Genomic DNA, 22,443 nt, shown 5'->3' with positions numbered 1-22,443 from the left:
GGATGCTCTGCCTGGCTAATGGCTTCTACCCAACTACAGGGCTGACATTTACTTACTTGATTTCCACCCCTCCCTGTGCTCTCTGGCCTTCTTTGTGAGCAGAGCTTAAATTAGGCAGGATTTCAGATCCGCACCTTTTTTATATTTCAGCCTGGGCCTCTTTCTTTTGGGAGGGGAGGTGGCTGAGTAGAGAAGAGCCTTGGAAATAGACCCTGGGCTGATCAATCCTGACACCTGCGGATAAAGCCAGCTTTGTGACTTATCTGTATCCCAGCACCCCAGCTGACTCCGGGCTGCCTTCCTTTGTTGGCTTTTTAACCTGGACCCCAGCCTGCTAATTTCAACCGGAACACGCTTTCTTAATTTCATCACCTAATATCAGGCCACTGCCAAAAGAGTCGTTTTCATCATCGGAAAGGTTCTGGGCTGAGCACCAGGCCTCCTCGTCCCCAGGATTTCACACGGGGAACTGTCATTTAGGGCTAACGTCCTCTTAATGGCCACCTGTGCTCCACGGTCCCGCCTCTTCCCTGCCCCCGGAGGTGAACATCATGCCAGAGCCTCCAAATATTTGCTTAGAACGGATCATCACAAATGGAGTCTCACATTATTCTCAGATTATGGATTGTGGAAGTCATGTATTGATAGGCATCGCCCCACAGGACAAACAGGGATCGGCAAGCTTCCCTTTGGTTTGGGGCCGTTCGGCACCAATCTCCAGCCTCACCCAAGCAGCTCTCCTTTAGGCAAGCGGTTTGCCTGTGGTCTGTAATCTGTCTCCAGGGATCAGTTTCACTTGATTCTTAATTACATTCTACTTTCCACCCCCTTCAGTCACCTTACACACACACACACACACACACACACGCACGCACATGCACACCCCTTCTCTTTAATTGGGCCGTAGCGATCTCTCAGGCGTTTCTAATGTGGCACACAGTTCTGATGGACAGCTGTCACCCCGGGCCAACGCTTCATTAGGTGTGACAGCCTGCAGCCAATGGTCACCATGCCACTCTGTTCAGGGGCCAAAGAGCAGCTCAGAGGGGAGTCTGGGAGACAAAGGGGTAGTTATTGCAGAGGGGCCGTGGTGATGACGTGGCTCCTGGGACAGATGTTTAAAGCAAACCAGAGTGCCATTCGCTCTCTCATACGAGGTTATGAAATGAGGAGCCGCGTCACTAACGGCAACTCAGCTACCCAGATGTTGCCTCGGCAGCTGAGAAATTGATGTTCAAGCCACAGGAAACATCCAGAATATTTTGAGTCTCCACAGGCGGCCCGTCACCTACATCATCAATATGGGCTGTGCATAAGCACCCCCTCCTTAGGCAACCCTTCTCTTCAACTTCTATCATTCACTCTCCTTCCTCTCTTTATGGGGAGAGGGCCAGTGCCTAAGAAGGGAGTGAGTATGGGGGTGCCTGGGCGGCTCAGTCGGTCAAGCGTCTGCATCTTGATCTCAGCTCAGGTCCTGATCTTACAGTTCGTGAGTTCCAGCCCCGTGCCTGGCTCTGCACTGACTGAGCGGTGTCTGCTTGGGATTCTCTCTCTCCCTCTCTCTTTGCCCCTCCCCTGCCCTCTCTCTCTCTCTCTCAAAATACATAAATAAACTTAAAAATAAAAATAAAATGAGGGAGTGAGTATTGCCCGCATTGAAATGTTCATGACTGACAAACCTAGTTACCTAAACTCACGTAAAAATCCGGGTGTCATTTATATACAGTCAAATCCACAGTTGGATGGTTTTTGACAAATGTTTATACCCTTAGAGCCACCCCATCAAGTATGATCTCATAATTAATCCTCACATTTAACTCCCATGAGACAGACTGGTGTTACTATCTCAGTGTTATTGCTGAGGAAACAGAGGACCAGGAAGACTGAAAACAGTAATAACAATGGCCGTCACTATATGCCGGGCGCTGTTCTAAGGGCATCAGACACATTCCCCCCCTTTAACCCTCTCCGAAACCTCACTGGTCCCATGTTACAGACGAAGAAACTTGCCCCTGGTTTCACAGCTAAAGAGTTGGGGGAGTGGGTATCTGGTGTTCAGTTTACATTCTTACCCCAACAGTTCCTGCTCAGAGAATACAAAAATGTTCCCCTTGTTAGATCCTCTTTTCCTCCAGAGAGACCATCGCCCTCCCATCCCCCTAAGCCCCCCATCCCCCCAGCCCCCCCCCCCCACACAACCTCAAAGTCCTAGAAAGGAGAAGCACATGTACCACATCTGTGTCAGCCCTGCTCGCCTGCTTTTTCTCCAGTCTAGACGCTCTGCTTAACTTCATGGACAGGGGAAGCCAGGCTTAAAAGGCAGCCTTGCTTTTTTTAATCCCTTGAAATACTGGACTTTTCATCTAAGAAACTTCTGTGAGCCATCCCTCCTAGCAAAGTGATCCAAACTGCCCTGAAGGGTTCAGCCTGACCTGGTAGAACGTGTCTGGCCTTGCCAACGATGCTGAGTGTTTCTGAGGGAAGTGCTTACCCTGTCTGAACGCTGATGCCCCATCCAAGCATGGAAAGGCAAAGGTATGCATGGGTGGCTATTTGGGGCACAAAAAGGTCACCCCACCACCGGTGCCTTTTGCCCACAGCCCCCCACCCCCACCCCAGAGGGAGGAAACGTGCCATCAATGGACTAGGGCCAAGGTGGGCGTTTGCCCGGTGCAGAAGCGCCCTCCCCACTCTCTCTTGCTTCCATTCTCTCCCATCTGGCAGAGGAGTCCGGCTCCCTAAATCTTCTTTTTGTTGGTTAGTTTCCATGGCAGTTATTGTCTGTGTGTGAGAGCGTGTCCGCCCCCTCACCCTCTCCCCTTCCAGAGCGGGCCCTGGCGGCTCAGGCGCGGCCGCCGGGGAGGCAGGCAAAGACGCCAGGGCTCTGGCCAGTGTGCTGGGGTCCTCTCGGTGGGGGGTCAGGCCTCCTGGAGCTCAGGGGTCCCCGAGCCTCCCTCCGTGCGTTTGGGGTGGGGCCCTCTGCCGCCGGGCCTGGCTATATCCCAGCTCCTTGGCCAGAGGCAGCAGCCGTGGACTTGTGAATTGTGGAAGAAGCCCTCAGGACCCTGGGGATCCTAGGAGGAGCCTCGGAGCCAACCCCTGAGGGACCCTCTGCAGCCCCTTCCCCTCCTTTGTCTTTGGCAGATGATCACCTGATATCCTGTCTCCCCCAGGGTCAGGTAAGTTTCATTTCTATCTGTCTGTGCCGAGTGGTGCCTGCCGCTGGGGAGACAGGCAGTGGGCTAACGGGGTGGGGAGGGAGGTGGGGGGGGGGACGGCTCGGCCCAGACAGGCTGGCAGGAGATGGGGAGAGTGGGGAGAGGAGAGGGTCTCAAAGCGCCTTTCTTCCTCAGCTGTGCCTCTCCGGCTTTGAAGTTCAGGGCTCCTTTCCAGCCGGTTTTAACCCAGATAGTAAAATGCAAAGATCAGTGTCTAGGGCACAGAATGACTGACATACAGCCAATATCCAGGACTTCTGGCTTCTGGTCTGAATTCAGTTCCCGGTATTCAATATTGACTACATACAAGTCGTCGTGCTTGGCTCTGGAAGAGCAACACGAATGACCCGCGACACGGTTTCTGCTTTTAAATGCTTTCCACCTGGTGGGAATGATAGGACGTCTACACAGATGGGTATGAAGACTCCCGGGTCAGGCACGCTGGGTTCGGTACCCTACTCTGGATGCATGACCTTGGCCAGGTCACTTAGCCCCTCCAGTCTCCGTTTCCTCACCTGTAAAATGAGGATGATAATAGTGCCTGCCTTCCAGGCTAAATTCCGCTTGCACACACTCATAAAATTTAGGTCAGTTCATGACAGTAACAACCGCCATACACTTGTTAACTATTATTACTGTTATAGAAATTAAGGGGCACCTGGGTGGCTCAGTCGGTTGAGTGTCCGACTCTTGGTTTCAGCTCAGGTCATGATCTCCGGGCGTCACAGTTTCCAGCCCCGTCTCAGGCTCCTCGCTGGCTGTAGGGAGCCTGCTTGGGACTCTCCCTCTCTCTCTCTGCCCCTCCCTCCCTTGATCGCACTTGCTCTGTCTCTCTCAAAATAAATAAATAAACTTAAAAAAAAATGTTTTCAATCCTATAAAATGTGTAAAGAATATCGGGGATGGTTATTACCGTGCAAGGCAGTCATTGAGTACTAACACAGTGGCGCTTACAGAAAGTTCTATGGGGACACGGGAGAGCTTACTGTCACCTGCAGGGATAGGGTGAGTCTCCTGGAGAAGGTGGCATTGAGGCCGAGCCCCGAAGAATGAGTAGGATTTTGACACGCAGGAAGGAAGGTATGCAGCAGAGAAGCACTAAGCCAAGGTGCGGAGGCAGGAAAAGAGAGGCCTCCTGGCAGCCAGCTCAGTGAGCACCTTGCCTGGGGCCCAAGCACGGAGCCTGGTCAGAAGCTGGGCGGCACTTTGGACTCCCCAGCAACTTGGGGCCAAGGGCAAGTTAGAGACCCAGCCTGGGAGCCTGAGACCAACCAGGGTTCCGGTCCTGGCTGAGCTCCCACCTGGGTGCTCTGAGGCTAACCTTTTCACCTGCTCCAGGTTTGTTTCCTCACCTATGAAAGGGGAATATTGAAACTTGACTTCCCTCCCGATCTTACTTACTATCGTGACTGACCATCGCATGGGAATATGACATTTTAAATCAGTAGGTAAAATGCAAAGTCCTGTTCTTCAAGATGAAAGAGAATTCGTGGACCATCTACACGGCTCTGGGGGAAATGCAAAGGACTATATCATTTAACGAGGAGGCTTGTGAAAATCATCTAGTACAATGCCTGACTCATAATAGTAGCTGAATGATCTCTTTCATAATTGATTGGTTGGTGGACTCATTCAGTCATTCATTCAGGGTTCTTGGAGTACCCACCACAGGCTCGGTGATGGGAAAGAGGTGTGCCCAAGACAGGCATGGGCCCTGCCCTGAAATGCTTACAAGCAATTCACGAAACTGGCAACCTGAGGGTGTCCCTGTGCCCCACACTAGCAGCTTCCATCCCGCTGGCCGTCTTCTGGCTTCTTTCAAGGATTATTGCTGTGAGACAATTGTTGTGGATTATTGCTGGGTTTTTTTTTTTGGGTTGATTTTAGGCTCCCAAGACACTATCCCCATGGGTCTGCAGAACACCTCCTCTCTGCCCTCTGCTGGCGGGGAGTTGTAAGTGCTTCGCAGTAAACAGCTCAACATCCATTACCCCTCCACACCAAGCGTTCCGTCTGCCTTCCATCACCCCTGAGATGAACTGAAGTGCCTTAATATTTAAAAAGGAATGAATCTGTAATTAGCACCTTAACATTATATCAGGGCCATTCCGGAGGCTTTCTATTTAAATGCAAATTGAACCTTCCTGAAGAAAAGCTAATAAGTGATGAATAGATAGCAAGAGAGGAGGAAGCAGGCAGGAGGAGGGAGGAGGGGCAGATGTGGAGTCGCCACTGGGGCCACTTTGTTGCTGCCTGTGGACCACACTCCCCTCACCCAGAGACCAGGCGCGGGGCACCTGAGGAGAAGTCCGGGCACCTAAAGCCTGAGTCTCAATTCCCCTCTTTGTTCAGGGGGTGGATCTCCAAACCAGCAGCCACTTGGGTGGGCCCTTCGGGGGCTGCTGGAGGTCATCTCAGAGTCATGGTGGCCTGGAGAGGATACGGGCTTCGGCTACAGCCAGACTGGGGTTTGAATCCAGGATCCTCTTCTGAGTAGCTATAAGATCTTGGCCAATTTCCTAATCCCTCGGAGCCTCCGCGCCTTCACAACGTAAGCGGCTGTTAGTGCTCGTTCCTCTCAAGATTGCTGTAAAGATTATGCGATAAACAGAAAAACGTGCCTGGTATACAGTAGGTGCCTAACAAATGTTAGTTCCCTACCCTTGTCTCGAGATCTGGCTGGACCAATTTAACCGGTCAAGGTGAGAAGCAGGTTCTCAAGAGAAAGGTGGCATCCACGCTTTCCCTTCAAATAACCTAGGCGAGGGGTTGGGGAACACCAACACTTTCTGTAAAGGGCCAGATAGTAAATATTTCATGCCTGGCGGGCCATATGCTCTCTGTTGCAACCACTCCACTGCACCGTTGTAGCGGGAAAGCAGCCACAGACACCACACAAGTGAATGAGCGTGGCTGTGTTCCAATATAACTTTATTTATAGACACTGAAATGTGAATTTCATACAACTTTCATGCATCACAAAATATTTTTCTTTGGTTTTTTGTCCCCCCCCCCCCCCGCAAACATCTAAAAATGTAAAAACCATTCTTAGATCACTAGCTGTACAAAGACAGGCGGCGAGCTGGGTTTGGTCTGTAAGTAATCGCTCCCCGAAGGTTTGACAAGAGACCTTCACCTGTGATTTTGTGGAGTCTACACCAGGGGACGTCTCAGAACATAACTCCTAAGGCTGGGACTAATGGAGAGGGACGGCATCCAAGGAAGCAACGAGCCCTTTCTGGGCCAGGACCACCAAGGACAAAAGGACACATAGGGTCCCTGGTGCTGGTCTCTGTTGGGGTGCCAGCCATTAGGTCAGGGCACGAGTACAGGTGTCATTCTACTTTTTCCCAGTGATGTCCAGGAAGGAACCAGTAGCTCCTTGGGCACCGAGCCGGCCGACACATTCTCCTGGTGACAGGCCCGAGCCCAGCCTTGGGAGGAGGGGGAATGTGACACCTGAAAGAGATCCAGCCTGGGAGCCTGAGACCAGGGTTCTAGAAGGGGGTTCAAGGGCTCAGACCCTGCTGCTCTCTCCCCAACCAGGAGAGCGGTGAGGGTTCCCCGGGCATCTCAGCCCACCCCAGGAGTGCCTGCTGGTAAGGATGGGCAGGCCCTCTGATTCACCTGAGACTTGGCCTGTCTCCCCCCTTTCCTGGGCTCTCTGACACCTGTCCTTAGAGACACACACAGAGCGCTCTTGCAACTAGTCCCCCATGCCTCCCCACCTCCTCTCTGTCTTTAGCACAGAGAACACAGGTCACCACACCAGATGGCAACCTCACTGTTGTGGCAGATTGCCGGGCTCCCGGGAGAGGTGGGGGTTAAAGCAGAGCACTGGAGGCTGTCTGTTCCCCAGTCCCCACCCCTCTTCTTTAACATGCCTCCACCCGGCCCCTTCTCCAGAACCTCTGGGGAGGAGGGCCTGTGTGCGTGCACGTGCTTGTGCACATGCATGTACGTGTGTGCGTGCCCGTGTGTTTGTGATGTGAAGCAACAGGGAAGAAGGGGAAGGGGTGAGGAGAGACCGTGCCACAGTGAAAGCCACTCTGTACCTCTGTAGAGGCCCCAGCCACGGTGGACGGGCCCCTCTTCCCAGCTGGAGGGTGAACTGGACCCTGCCTCTCTGGCACCCATCAAGGGGCTCTTGGAGGTGAACAGAAGCATGGTGTGGAGAATGAGGCCTCTCTGTTTTATTTATATATTTTTATTAAAAAAAAATTTTTTTTTTAACATTTATTTATTTTTGAGAGACAGAGCATGAGCGGCGGAGGGGCTGAGAGAGAGGGAGACACAGAATCCAAAGCAGGCTCCCAGCTCTGAGCTGTCAGCACAGACCCTGACGCAGGCCTCGAACCCACAAACCGTGAGTTCCTGACCTGAGCCGAAGTCGGAGGCTTAACCGACGGAGCCACCCAGGCGCCCCCGCTCTGTTTTAGAAGCTGCCCCTGGGCCTGGCCAGAAGGGAGAGGCCGAAGAGGGGCAGGGCCTCTGAGGGTGACTGTTCTCACCTCCTGGCTCTCTAGTGTCATCTCACAGCAATCCAGCCTGTGGGCCCCCCACCGCCCCTTCCCAGCCCCGTGAAGGGGCCAGAGCCTTGGATCCCATCAGGCTCGGACAAAATGGTGCTAACAGGCAGAGAAAGAAGGAGAGGCGGGCCCTGAGAAACCCTCCTCCCAAAGTAAGTAGTAATAACCAAATAGAAGCCAGTAATGTTCCTTAGCAGGTGAGCAGCCTCCATCTGGAAATAAGGGGAGCCTCTAAGGAGTGGCCCTTTTCTCTCCTGGGTGGAAATGGGACAACCACCTCACAGCCCAAGCTTTTGTCCTCCAGATAAGATAGTTTTGCCCCTGGGAGGCCTGGGGGGACTCAGTCGGTTAAGCTTCTGACTCTTGATTTAGGCTCTGGTCATGATCCCCAACGTGCTTCGAGAGAGACCGAGCCCCCCCCCTCAGGCTCTGTGCTGATAGTTTGGAGCCTGCTTGGGATTCTCTCTTTCCCTCTCTCTCTCTCTCTCTCTCTCTCTCTGCTCCTCCCCTGCCCTCTCCCCTCCTCCCTCTCAAAATAAATAAATGAAGGTTTTTTTAAAAAAAGATAGTTTGGCCAGGATGAGGGACCCCAGCAGGAAGCAAGCAGGAGAGCTTACTTCTGGTTACTTCTGCCCCTCTGTTGGCAGAAGGCTGTGATCTATGGGACTGGGGGGAGTGGCTGGCCTTGCTCACTCGGAGCCTGTCAGCAGGACAGCCAGCCCCCCTTGCCGCACCCCTCCCGCGCACACACGCGCGCCCTTCATGACAGGCAGGCTGGCCCATCTGCCAATCAATTTTCCTTGCTGATTTCCTAGCCGAAGCAGCGGGGCTGGCGTGTGAATCATTCAGAGCCCTCTCTCAGCTCTGCCAGGACATGGAGCTCTTTTTAATTAAGAAGAATGGAGGATGTTGCTGGCTCTGGAAATGGTGATATTAACTTACTAATGGGCATTTAAGGAGCCGTGTTTGAGTGGCTGCTGCCTTCCCAGCCTGCACCCTCCGCCCCTCTGCAGAGCCGCCCAGGCCCCCACAAAGGCTGTGCTGTCCTCTGCATTAGAAGGGTCAGGATATAAGCACCGTCCTCCCGCCACCTACATTGGCCCCAGGGATCGGCCAGGCTCCCGCCTGGTGACCTGGCACAAAAAGGCACATTTTCACATTTATTTAAAAACCATTGTTTTATGTTCATTTATTTATTTTTGGGAGAGAGACAGCGTGAGCAGGGGAGGGACAGAGAGGGGAGACACGGAATCTGAAGCAGGCTCTGGGCTCCGATTCAGAGCCCGACGCGGGGCTCGAACCCATAAACCAGGAGATCATGACCTGAGCTGAAGTCAGACGTTTAACCGACTGAGCCACCCAGGTGCCCCCATCTATCTATCTATCTATCTATCTATTTTTAAGATATCTTTTTTTTGAACGTTTATTTATTTTTGAGACAGGGAGAGACAGAGCATGGACGGGGGAGGGCCAGAGAGAGGGAGACACAGAATCTGAAACAGGCGCCAGGCTCTGAGCTGCCAGCACAGAGCCCGACGCGGGACTCGAACTCACGGACCGCGAGATCATGACCTGAGTCGAAGTCGGCCGCTTAACCGACTGAGCCACCCAGGCGCCCCATCTATCTATCTATTTTTAAAGTTCATTTATTTTGAGAGAGAGAAAGAGAGAGAGTGTGTGGGTGCGCATGAGTGGGGGAGGGGCAGAGAGCGAGGGACAGAGAGAATCCCAAGCAGGCCCCGTACTACCAGCCCCAATGTGGGGCTTGAACTCATGAACCATGAGATCATGACCTGAGCCAAAAGCAGGAGCGGAAGGCTTCACCGGCTGAGCCACCCAGGCACCCCTCATTTTTGCATTTAGAGGAAAGGCCAGAGGCAGGACGACTTGAACCCTTGAGTCCTCTGCCTCCTGTCCTGGCAGCCTGTGGGAGGGCCACGGGCTCCCCAGAACTGTCAGGACCCAGCAGGAAACATGGGTAGGCCTCCAGTGGGTGCCCAGTGCCCACAAGGAGCCAGCCCGTCAGCAAAAGCTGCAGCTGTTGCAAATGAGCAGCCGAGCCAAGCAAGGGCCCTCACTAAGTCCCGTCTGATGACTGAACCTGGGGTAGCTGGCGGTGCCCGCGAGCGCCGATGGAGCCAGACCCCTGTGTGTGTGCCACTCAGAAGAATGTGAGGATGTCCATTCTGGGGCCTGCTGCTCTGTCACCATGGCTACGTGACTCTTCCTGTGGGACTTCACACCCCGGATACCCCTCAGAGTAAAGAACACCCAGCTGGGAGACACCTCAAGCCCGCCGTGCTCTTCCTCTCTCTCCCTTCGAATTTTACAGACTGGTCCGGAGGTGCACGGCCCAGTTGGGGCAAAATGTGGCTGGAACAGAAGTCTCCTGGCTCTTGGTCCCGTGTCTTACCTATTTCCAGTATCTCCCAGGGCAGGTGACGCCACGGCCTCTCCTCCCACCTCATGCTGCTCTTTCCATTTTCTGAGGCTCTTGGGCCTCTGAAGTTCTTCCCTCTTTATAACCCAGATCCTCAGGCTTTATTCCAAGTCCCATTTCCTCTTACGACCTCCTCAGTCGGCACAGGGCAGGGGCCGAGGTCTTTCAGAGAAGGTCTCGCTTGCTCCTGTCCTTCTCATCTCTAGGCCTGAAACAGCAGAGGAGGGGGCAGCTTCCTGACTCTTCTAAATCATGCAGCTCCTGAGTCTGAAAACCAAGATGATCCCTTCCCCCCATCCCACCATCACATACCTGAGCCGCACTTTCCATCAGATGCACCCCTTACCTGATACCCACTGAGTCCCTCTGGGCCCCACGCCCCGCCCCCCACTCTGCCCTGGGGGAGGAGGGAGAAGGGCCGGTGGCTGAAGGAAGGTGGCCGATTCCGCCGCCCATCTAGTCAGGGCTGCAGGGTCAGGAGGAGGCCATTCCTCGGGACCCCAGACTGCCAACCCCACGGGTGGCAGTGCCACGTGAACAGAGGCCGATTATGGTTCCGACTGCCGGCACCTGTGTCACATCATCTCCAGCCGAGTCCTCTGGAGCCCTAAATCCTTCTTCTGGGCTGCTGTTGGGACGGGGCGGGAGGACGCCCCAGGGAGGCTTTTCGGTGTGGGGGAGGAATTTATCCCTCCCTCGGTCTACAGGGAGCCTCAGTTCTGATTGGATGGGCCATCGTCACTTCCACCCCCTAAACACAGCCAGGCTTCTGGTGAGGGATGAGAAGGTGATTCTCTGCAGGAAGGGCGACAGCTGTTCTCCAGATCAGAATGCAATTTAGTTAGCGGGAGAGATTTCGGTGCTCTCAGAGGGTAGAAATCCTGTCCGAGACGTAGGCCCCGACACGGTGGGGCACAGGAGTGTGGGCCCCGGTGAGATGCCTGCTGTGTGAAATGGGCACCTGCTGTCTGGGCTCACCGGTCTGGATACGCAGAAAGTCAGGGTGCAGGAACTTGTCGTCACACAGGGGGGAAAGAAGTCTACTCGTTATAGACTACCTCCTACATGCCCAGCATCTACACCAGGCATCTCTTTCCACCCGTAACTCTAGAAAGTAGATTTTCTTATTCCCCTTTTCCCAGATGAGGAACTGAGAGTCAGGGGTATAAGTGACTTCTTCACGGTCACACAGCTAGAGGGGTCCGAGCCAGGATTCAGACCCAGTCTGCCTAATGCCAGAGTCCACACACTTTCCCCTATCCCATGCCCTGTGAGGCACTGCAGACAAAGAACTAAGGAGAGAAGGTGATCCCGGCCTCCAGGAACTCAAGATGCATCTTTCCAGCCCTCCCGGTACCCTGCAGAGGGCGTCCAGGTGGCGCCCCCCTCCCACCGACAGGAAGGTAAACTGTATTTCCGAGGAGGGAGAAGGAGCTGTTCTAGTTTCTAATAACTAAACAGCTCCTCTCTCCTGTCTCCCCAAAATGTACCCTGCACCTGGGATTCCCCAGTCCCTTGTGGCCCTACCTACCTCCTCCACCCACGGTCTGCCACGCCGGGACTCTGCTAGTTAACGGGGACGAAATTGTCCCTACCCACCCTCAGCTTCTCCACGAGCTACCCCAAGGTGGTGACGGCAGGCCCCTGCTGAATACCTAATAAACCCAGTCACTACCGAGTCAAACTGTGCGTTGTATTCTGTATAAAAGAGACTGTACTAGATCCTAGGTGCAACTTTAGAAAAAAAAAAAAAAATACCGAGTGACTCTTTCTGGAGCTGAGCACCCCTTCAACAAGTCTGACGCAGCAATATCACATAAGAAAGAAAGACTCCACAGTACCAAAGGCTTTATCATTAGAGGCTTTCATCAACTTTCCTTCCCCCGCTTCTCTCCCCTCCCCGTGCCACCTTGTGACCAAGGCAAAGAGTCAAAGCCTTTCTAAGAGAGAAGAGAAACCCAGGCCTGATGTGATTGCAAGGTCTCAGAGCAAGAGGGATTTGGGTTTGACGTGAGGAAGAACTCCCCGACAGGGAAATGGCCACCCTGTGGAACGGGGTGGTGAGGAATCAAAGGGGTCACTGGACTCCCCGCCTCTGCTCGGTGCCCCTTCAGGCCCCAGCTGGGTGCACTCTGCCCAGGCATGGAAACCGCCCGTGACTCAGGGAATCTTAAGTGGCAGTTGCTAGGTTACAAGTTTCCTCAATGTGCACTCAATGTAAGGATTAAAGGATGTCACCTGGCTGAGAGGAAGAGCCATGGGGGAAGGAGATGGAGAGATGGAGATGGGGAGATGGAGAGAAGCCAGGACTTCCAGAACAAGCAATCAGGCCACGACCTGAAAGGCATCCTATTCTCACTACTTTTCCAAGGGTCTGAGTCCCTAGATCCCGCGGTCCTCATGGAGGGCGGTGCTTGCAAAACATGAGCGTTAGGCTGGAAGGGGGCCTATTCTGGGATTGGATTCCAGTCCTTCCCCAGTTATGCTGCCCAGCACACAATATGGCAACGGGCAGAGCCGTTGCCGGAACCCTTTGGGGGCCTGGGCTCCTTCCTTCAGTGTAATTGGACAAGAAGCCGGAAGCCAGGTGACAGTTGAAAAGCTTGGTGTCCTTAGGAATACGCAATTCTTTCATTTGTGATTTAACTGTGTTAAAGTGGAAGAGGGTTAGATTCGGAATTCACAAGCGAGACCCTGGTGTCGGCCCTCGGACGGTCGTAAGTCCGTTACTTCACCTCACTAAGTCTCAGCTGCCTCACCTGTAAAAAGTGGAAACCGATACCTGCCCCCGTCATCTTTCCCAGGGTTGTTTTAAGATTACGAGAAAATGGGGGCGCCTGGGTGGCGCAGTCGGCTAAGCGTCCGACTTCAGCCAGGTCACGATCTCGCGGTCCGGGAGTTCGAGCCCCGCGTCAGGCTCTGGGCTGATGGCTCAGAGCCTGGAGCCTGTTTCCGATTCTGTGTCTCCCTCTCTCTCTGCCCCTCCCCCGTTCATGCTCTGTCCCAAAAATAAATGAACGTTGAAAAAAAAAATTCAAAAAAAAATTACGAGAAAATGGATGTGTGAGGACTTAGGTCAGTTCGAGGAGTTCTGCAAACACAACATCATATGGAACTGTGTATAACAGCTTAGTAAGCTCCCCCAGCTGGGGTGGGTGGGGACTCCAGGAGCCTTGCCCCATTGCTTTGGTAAAAGGCTCAGTAGACAAAAGAAGCTGAAGACGGGTCCCCCACGAGACCCTTTGAGGAAGACCTATGGCTTTCAGTCTTCTTACTCACCCTGTGCTGGTCTTCTGAACACAGTTCAAGTTGGGGGTCGAGGATCTATTCCCTATTCCTCTGGGCAGATTGTGATCCTTGGGAAGAAAGAGAAACGGTTGGCGTTTCCTGTAAAACTTCATTAATTCAGACCACATTCTTTTGGAATTTATGAGTTCTTACTGAATAGAGAAAACAGAACACAACCTTCCTCTGAAGGTTCTAGAGGTGCTTACTTTGTAAGCACAGAGAATTCAAACAAAAAAAGGCAGTTCAATTTCTAAGCCAAGAACACAAGATATTAAGATGAGTTGTGACTTCTGTTTCTCACAGGAAGTCATTTCTAAACAAGGGGCAAAAGTTTGTATTTGTTCCGTTTCCCTTTTTCTGCATTTTGTTGATAATAGTTGCTGGCCATGGTCTTAATAGCGATTTACCGAGCCCTTGCTATGTGTCAGAAACTGAACTGTTTTACAAACAGTATCTCATTTAATCCTCCCAAAAATCTACCAGGAGCCATCCATAGCATGAAACACTACTCAGAAATTAAAAGGAATGACCTACTGGCGCATGCAACAACCTGGATGAAACTCCACAGAATTATGTTGGGGGTGGAGGTGGGGTTCCTAGTCAATCCCAAAAGGTTACATACTTTATGATTCTATTTATCTAACTAATCCATTCTTGAAAAGACAAAATGAGGGAAACGGAGAACAGAGTAGTAGTTGCCAGGGGTTGGAGAACAAAAGGTGGGAGGGAAGCAGGTGTGGGTATAAAAAGGCAACACAAAGAACCCTTGTCTTGTGGTGAAAATGTTCTGTACCTTCACTGATCAATTTCCATATCCTGGTTGTGATATTACTGTACTATAAGCTTTGCAAAATGTTACCTTTGAGGGAAACTGGGTAAATGGTTCTATTTCTTCCCCCTGCATGTAAATCTACAATTTATCTCCAAATAAAAAGAGATAAATTCAAATAATATAAGGAAATTGGGGCTCAGGGTGGTAAAACAATTTCAGGGCCAGAATTCAAACTCAGGTAGGTGTCAGACTGCCAAACCTGAGCGTTTGGAGACTTGACTCTGTTCAAGGGAACCAAGAAGAAGGAGGACCCCATCGGGCCTAGAAGTCCATTAGACCAGGGGACCCACGGGTGTCATGGGCTGATGTGTTACCGGGGGTCTACTGTCCTGAAGAGCCTGAGAATGTGGCTTGGAGAAACTATTTGGTAAGCCCTGTGGGTTGGTGCTGAGTGCCAACATTGAACAACCGGGTTTCCCCTTCCCAAGGTGTGTGAAAAAGGGATGAGAGTGTGTGTGTGTGGGGGGGGGTCCCCCTATGTGTTTGTCTATGTGGGTGTCTCCAGTTAGGTATCCACATGTCTGTACCTTTGTCAGTTACTCCGTGAATATGTCAGTTTCCGGGTGAGAGAGGGTAGGGTGATGTGCACGTTCTGCCTACGTGTGTGCAGGTCGGTGTATACGTTATGTTTGGGTGCACCCGGGGCAGGTCTCCCCGGGTCACACCCACATAACTTGTTTCTATGAGGTTAAACCATTTGATAATACCTTCCCCAAAGCAAAGCTGACTATTGAGCCAGCCTGTCACGAACTGGGTCTGTGTACTGTAGATAAACTGGGTAATTGGACTCTCCGCCTCTTCATCCAAAACAAACACTCACAGACCGCCCACCCCCACGCTGGAAGGAGTCTGGTTCCTGTCATCTGGGTACTTGGCTCCAGTGCCCCGCCTCTCTGACCCTGTAGACAAGGTGAGCGTCTCCCCGAGGGGCCCTTCCCCTCCCCCGCGGGCGGACGCTGCCAGCGCTTATGTAAAGAGGTCACGGCCTGCGCCGCCGCCGCCGCCGCCGGGCGCACGCGGCTTCCTGCACAGGTGTGGCGGCTGCGGGCGGGGATGTGCGTGGAGCAGCCTGGCGGGCCTCCTTCTCCCGGGCGGCTCCGCTTCTCCTTCGCGCTGCTCGTTCCTTCTCCTCGTCTGCACGTGTGACAGCGGTGTGCGGGCTGGGGAAGGACAGCGCGCCCTGTCCCCAGCTCCCCGCAGCGCTGGGGGGGCTCCCCGCTCCCGGGTGATGCGCTGTCTGCGCCTCGCCGCCGCGCTCCTCGGGCCTGGCTGTGTAAGTGGCGCGGGGGCGTGGGCGGGAGGGCGCGGGCAAGGGGAGCGGGGGCGGGGGGAGAGAGGCGGCGGCGCCGGGAGGTGTTAACTCCTTGTTCCGCCGGGAGGCTGCCGGGCGCCGCGAGCCCCGGAAAGCCCCCGCCCGCCGTGCGCCCCGCGGGTGTCCGAGCCGCCGACCGGGAGGGGCGGGGGACACCGCGCTGCGGGGCGCGATGCCGCCGCGGGGTGGCGCCCTCGGCCGCCTTCCCTTTGAAGTTGGCCAGGACCTGGGAGCCGGGAGCCAGCCCGCCCCGCCGGCGGTGCGAGGAGGCGAGGGCGCGGGGCCCCGACCGCCCTTGATTCGCCCCATCCCTCCCGCAGGGCCAGGCGCGGACGCCGCCGGACCGCGCAGTCTGGAGGGACTGTGAAGCGCTGGCCGGCGTCGGGGCCCTTGCCCCGGGGTCGGGCGGGAGCCGGCGGACGGGAGCCAGATGGAGGCGGCGAGAGGGGGCGCGGAGTAGCGGGCGGGCCCCCCGGGCTCGCACCTCCCGCGGCGCCGTGGCGCTCCGCGGGCACTGGGGCGCGGCGGGCGGGGCCCCCGGGGCTGCCATGGAGGTGCCTAACGTCAAGGACTTCCAGTGGAAGCGCCTGGCGCCGCTGCCCAGCCGCCGGGTCTACTGCTCCCTGCTGGAGACCGGGGGGCAGGTCTATGCCATCGGGGGATGTGACGACAACGGCATCCCCATGGACTGCTTTGAGGTCTACTCCCCCGAGGCCGACCAGTGGACCGCCCTGCCCCCCCTGCCCACCGCCCGGGCCGGGGTGGCCGTCACCGCCCTGGGGAAGCGGATCATGGTGATCGGGGGTGTGGGCACCAATCAGCTGCCCCTGAAGGTCGTGGAGATGTACAACATCGATGAGGGCAAGTGGAAGAAGAGGAGCGTGCTGCGTGAGGCCGCCATGGGCATTTCTGTCACGGCCAAAGGCGAGTGGGGCCAGGGCTGAGGGAGGGAAGAGAGAAGGGCGTGGGGGACCACGGGGAGAGGGATGGGAGCTAACACTGAGTTGGGGGCCCACTGTCACAATCCCGATCCCATTTGATCCCTACAATAGACACGGAAGCTAGAGACCCACAGGCCTTATTTTACAGATGGGAAAACAGAGTCAGTAGGTGAAGTGTCTAGTAATTTCATGTGATGCCAGAACTGCACTCCACCAGCCTCCTGCCAACGAGCTGGGCAGGCCTGGCCAGAGAGGAGAGTGGGGGACTTAGTGCAGGGTCTCCACAGACCTCTTCATTCAGCAGAATGAGGAGCCTCCCACCCATAGCACCTCATCCCCTGAAATCTGCCTTCGAAGGACACCGCCTCCAGACACCTATTTGGGGTCCTGGGGGTGTTCACTGCATCCCTGTACCATCACTAAGCCCCTCTGGTGGGGCTTTGAGGCCTGATTGCGGGGCCTTTCCCACTACCCTCAACCTCCCCTTCTGCCTCCGAGTCTCAGAGATACTAGCGAATGGAGACTAGAATGTTCCTGAGGGTTGTGCTCCAACAGCACCTCGCCCAGGTGCACAGTTCTCGAGGGGTGTATGCAGGGACCACGAGGTTACTGGATCTTCATTTCACTTTCTCAAAACCCCTCATTCTTCCTCCTTGGGCCTGGTACAGCCCAGAGCATAGAGTGGGCTCCAGAAGTTCTTTGGCTGAAACACAAAGGGTTTTATGGGAAATGGTCCAACAGGAATTAGAAGACCCCAAGTGCAGCTCAGACAGGCGGCCTTGGTGGGATGCAACCTTCCCTCCCTCTCTTGCAAAACCATCCCATTTGCCTACTGGGGTCTACTGTAGATCAGGAGCCAGGATTTCTGGAGGGTCTGCTGTGTCCCTGGCACATTTCCAGGTCCCAGGGAGGAAGGAAAGAGGCAGAAGGTCTGGCCCCTACTTTCAGAAGTCAGAGTCTGATCAATGAAGGTGACCAGTGAGAAACTCCAAGCCTGAATCCCTCAGGGTAGTGGCCAGTGAGGCCTCCACAGGCCATCAGTAAGGATAAGAGCCGGAGGGCCCATGGGGAAAAAGAGGGAAAGGGTATTCCTTTGTTCCCAGGCTTCAGTAAATGGTGCTGAAAGACAGAACTAACGTTCATTGAATCCTTACCACGGGTGCTTTATATATTTTAGCCCCTTTGATCTTCAAAAACCTATCTGATGAGATAAGTGCTATTATTATCCTCATTTTAAAGAGAAGCAATGTGGGGCCCAAAGAGGTTAAATAATTTGCCCAAGGCCACACAGCTGGTGAGTAATGATGGAGCCTGGGCTCTTAACTGTGGCATTGAATGGGTTCAGGAGTTAGTTTAATAAGCTTTCACATGCCTGTGTGGCAGACACGGAAGCAGAGGCTGGGGTCACAGATGACCAAGTTCTCTATTTGGAAGAAACCGACGAGGATTATTTCCATAACGCATGGTGAACAGGGTGAACAGGTACCTTGGGCGGTACTGAGCCGGTGCTCTCAGCCCCGCTTTGCAGTTCAGGGACACCCAGGCGAACCCGAAGGGATGATTAAGAGCTGACACAGGCACGGTGGTGTGGCGGGAATGAGGGCTGTCGGCTGGACGTGTGTTTCAGGTGACACAGGGATGGGAGAGGCGGAGCTTGTGTAAGGGAAGCCCTTCTAATATTAGCAGGCCAGTCTCCTGGCCGCAGGCTAAGGTTAGGATTTTTTTTTTTCCTTGTTCAGTAAGATTGGAAATAGTACCCAGTAGAAGGAAATAGTAGTCTCCCTGCAATTCCCTTACAGAATAAAGGTCTCCTAGAGCTGGAAGCAGTGAGGACCGGCTACGGGGAGATAGAATCCTGGGCAGGGATGGGTCCCCGGGAAGAAGAGTGGCTTGTCGGCTGGGGGAGGAGGGGAAGCTGTGTCTCTGATAGGCTGCAGGAGGCACTGGGGTGAGGCCCAGGGAAACGCGGGTGCCTCGCTCATCCTCTCTGATGCCCTGTGTCAGGGGTGTGCCTTGAAAGGCTACCTGCAACCAAGAGCAATAGAAAAAGGGAGAGAACTCACTTCTCTCAGAGTGCCCAGCTTACTGCCTGGGTTCCTTAAAGGGGCCGCTTTTCTCTCCTCCAAAGCCTCACCCTCATTCACCCCTAACCCTATCCCATCTAGCTCAGGATGTCTTCTGGAGCCCACAGGCCTCCTCATGTGTGAAGGAGGATGGCATTCCCCCATGGGGATGGCAGACAGAGAAAGAATCAGCAGCAGTCCAGGGTCCCACAGGGCCGCGACAGCAGGGCTGACCTCATTTCCAAAGGCTCCTGCTGGGTCTGGAGAGTTCCAAGCAGGGAGTGCCTAAGGAACAGGCCACTATTGGAGGACATCAGAGGATTACCCCTCCTCTTCGGCATCCCCTCTGGCTGCCCAGGAGGGAGGAGTGTAGAGGGGACAAAACCTGCAAAGGGTTGTCCAGGCCTCGACTCCACCGCAGTCTACCCTGTGAGAGGCTCCGCCGCGGGCTGGACATCGAGGCGTTCAGGCCTGACATGGCTTCAGGCTCAACCATGGCAGAGACTCTCCATGGTTCCGTCAACCTCACCCCGGCACAGCAGCGGTTGGGAACCTGGCCTGGCCTCCGTGCTGGTGTGCGAGGGGTTGATGGGGCCTGGCCTGGTGGGTCATTACTGATGGGCCTGTCTCATAGTGTGCGTGAGCTGAGCCAGGGGTTGTGTGTGGCCTTTCTCCTTAGATTACCGAGTGTATGCGGCAGGCGGGATGGGCCTGGACCTCCGTCCGCACAACCACCTCCAACACTATGACATGCTCAAGGACATGTGGGTGTCACTAGCACCCATGCCCACCCCGAGATATGCTGCCACCTCCTTCCTCCGAGGCTCCAAGATCTATGTGCTAGGTAAGGACAGGTTATCTGTCCCACATCTATCCCTCCTTCTCTCCCTTGGGTCAGTTTCCACAGGAAGCGGTCAGTGTCTGTGTGCTGAGCATCTCCTTGGGGGCAATCACCGATGCCTTACCCCGCAGGGAGCTCCCTGTGTGGTTGGGTAAACGTGGAAAGGGGAAACCCAGCTCCCCCCCCCCCGCCCTCAGGGACTTACTCTGGCCCAACCCCCCTGCCCTCCCCCCACCCTCCCAACCCTGGTCTGGCCTCCAGGGGGACGACAGTCCAAGTATGCAGTCAACGCCTTTGAGGTTTTTGACATCGAGACTCGCTCCTGGACCAAGTTCCCCAACATTCCCTGTAAGCGGGCCTTCTCCAGCTTTGTGACCCTGGATGACCGCTTGTACAGCCTGGGAGGCCTGAGGCAGGGTCGGCTCTACCGGCAGCCCAAGTTCCTCCGGACGATGGACGTGTTCGACATGGAACAAGGTGAGCAGGGCACCGGCCTCTAGCCGCCCACCCCGCTCTGGCTGAGTCCCCATCCCATGCGCCCGCCCAAGCCGCTGATCCAGGGGGGTGAGCCTTTCAGGGGTCGGAACAGCCCTCTCCACTCAGGCCTCCTCTTGGGATCGCATTCTCTCCTCTGGACAGGGCTCCTCTGGGTTGGCTGGTTATTTTTATCAAAGCCTTTGCCATTTTCTCTTCTTACGACATTCAGGCAGGGCCCGGTGAGGGAGGGCTTTTCCGGCTTTTTACTGATGCAGACACAGAAGGATCCCGACTCCCACGCTCACTGCCTCTAGTTAACCTCCTCTCCAGCTCAGAGACCTTGAGAACAGGGGTTAGAACAAGGTGATTGGTTGTAGGAGATTATGGTTCCTTGGACTGTAGCAAGCCTGGGAGAGGGTGTAGAGGCCCCGGAGTGCATCATTTCAAACAGCAGGAGGCGGAGTTTATGCGCTGAGCACAAAGCCTAGATGGGGTGGACGCCCACCCAGGATGTGAGCTCTGGGGACTCCGTGTGTACTTGGCGGGGGAGGTCAGCGTCTCACTCTCTCTAAATTTATCCTGCCGTGATCCACGGCCCGCAGGGGGATGGCTGAAGATGGAACGCTCGTTCTTCCTCAGGAAGCGGCGGGCAGACTTTGTGGCCGGCGCTCTGAGTGGACGGGTCATAGTGGCCGGAGGACTTGGTAAGGATGAGGCTTCCAGGCTGTTACCTGACACCGTGCCCGAGCGGGAGAAGGCACCGGCTGCCTGCGCACCGCCTGCCTACCGCGTTCTCCCAAACCATTCAAAAACCCCTCTTCCCAGCTGGGCTTCACAAACCCACGGGGGCGGATTTTTAGTGAAAGGCAAAAGAGAGGCAGCGGTGACTAGAAACTTCTGGTAAAAGCAGAGGGTGGGGAAAGAAAGCCTTCCTCTCGAGGAGACGGAAGGACGGAGAGAAGGCAGGAGGGGCAAAGTGGCTGTCGGACAAGAGCGAGGGCTCAGGGTAGGGAAGGAGCGTTTCTACAGCCCAGGAACTAAAGTCACTTGGCTTCTGCTTGTGGATTCCAGGGGCGGGGGGGGGGGGGCATGGATTGGGGGCTGGACTTCTTCGTAAGGTCCGGTTCCCTTGGCGCTTTCAGGGAACCAGCCCACTGTCCTGGAGACAGCAGAGGCGCTCCACCCGGGGAGGAACAAGTGGGAGGCCCTCCCCACCATGCCCACGCCCCGCTGCGCCTGCTCCAGCGTTGTCGTCAAGAACTGCCTCCTGGCTGTGGGGGGCGTCAACCAGGGTCTGAGCGACGCAGTGGAAGCCCTGTGTGTCTCTGACTCCTAGCTCTCAGCACAGCGCCTGTGCCCCGGACCGGATCAGCCCACTCTCCACAAGAGGAATGGTCTCGTCAAAGCAGTGTGGGCGACTTCCCAGGATGCCAGCTCCTGTCAGCAGCTAGTGGGGTCAGGCCCCGGGGTTCTGAGGGACCTCCCTCCGCCTCCAAACCCTACCCATCCCAGGAAACCATGCAAAGTCCCAGGGACTCAGCCAGCCTCCAGCTGGAGGCCAGCTGAACTCTGAGGAGAGTCCCCCCTTCCTGCTCAGGCAGAGAAAGACACAGGAGTACTGGCTACCTCCCCTTCCTGTGAGTTCCACCTCCCCCCGTGTCCAGGGTAGGGGGTGGGCAGGGCCGAAGACAGCTGCTATCACTGTCCTCTCCCCAGCTCTGAACTAGTTTGAGGGTCCCTCGGGATGGAAAACGGAGAAGGTTCGCAAGGAGTCCCAAACCCCTCGCTTCTCCCTTGGTCTACATCCCTTCCCCATTTGGTGGTCAGCCGTGGGCCTGCCCTAGCCCTCGTCCCCTCAGCAAGAATTGGCCTTGGAGTCAGGTTCACGGGGACTGGTCCAGGTCAGTAGCCTCGGCCAGGAAGGACCCGTGCCTCTCGGGTCCTCGACGGGAAAGTGACGATGGAGAAGCAGCAGATGCCCAGCCCAGGCTCTGCTTCCCGCTCCTCCCCTCGCTCACTTTCTCCTTCCGCCACCCTCCCCTCGCCCTTTTGTCACCCGCGGCCCCAGCGCATTTCTGGGCAAAACCTTCTCATGTACACTGTGGCATCCAAATCCACGAAGGATGGATTAACTGCACTCTGGTTGACAGCAGCAGCACAACAATTAAAATCTATATTCCTATTCTCTCGGGTACCTGGTGCAGGGGTGGGGTGGGTGGGTGTCTTGATGGGTAGAGGGGACCCCATGAAATAGTCCCTCTGACTGTCTCAGACTAAATAGGGCCCCAGGCGACCAGCTGTTGTGGGTTCCGCCTCCAAAGCACCTCCTGCCCGGTCACCTCACTCCCAGTACAGGGCAGCCCTCCTCAGTGCCTAGTCTCCTCTGTGTTAGGAAAGGCTGACCTCTTCGTGCCTGGCCTCAATTCACTCAGCCGAAGTTCACTTCTGTCTTGCCTGAAGTTGGACGGGGATCGCTCACTGACTTGCCGTGAAGGACGTGCC

The 22,443-nt window shown here is 55.2% G+C and overlaps 1 protein-coding gene across 3 annotated transcripts; it reads left to right on the top strand.

The window, feature by feature from the left end:
- The first annotated feature begins 2,820 nt into the window (after positions 1–2,820).
- Positions 2,821–22,124, top strand: KLHDC8A (kelch domain containing 8A). Of its 3 annotated transcripts, none has more exons than XM_040462026.1 (7): positions 2,821–3,179; positions 15,130–15,217; positions 15,940–16,543; positions 19,303–19,467; positions 19,726–19,941; positions 20,544–20,645; positions 21,084–22,124. In XM_040462026.1, the coding sequence occupies exons 3-7, from the start codon at positions 16,168–16,170 to the stop codon at positions 21,275–21,277; spliced, it is 1,053 nt and encodes a 350-aa protein (XP_040317960.1). In that variant the 5' UTR covers positions 2,821–3,179; positions 15,130–15,217; positions 15,940–16,167; the 3' UTR covers positions 21,278–22,124. The 3 variants fall into 3 exon arrangements, with proteins under 3 accessions (XP_040317960.1, XP_040317959.1, XP_040317961.1); XM_040462025.1 differs by having other exon boundaries at positions 15,077–15,217; XM_040462027.1 differs by lacking the exon at positions 15,130–15,217.
- Positions 22,125–22,443: the final 319 nt, after the last annotated feature.

The sequence above is a fragment of the Herpailurus yagouaroundi genome, unplaced genomic scaffold (genome assembly GCF_014898765.1).
Source record: "Herpailurus yagouaroundi ecotype Mexico unplaced genomic scaffold, PumYag 308, whole genome shotgun sequence".
Lineage (NCBI taxonomy): Eukaryota > Metazoa > Chordata > Mammalia > Carnivora > Felidae > Herpailurus > Herpailurus yagouaroundi.
This window is presented reverse-complemented; position numbering and strand designations above follow the sequence as displayed.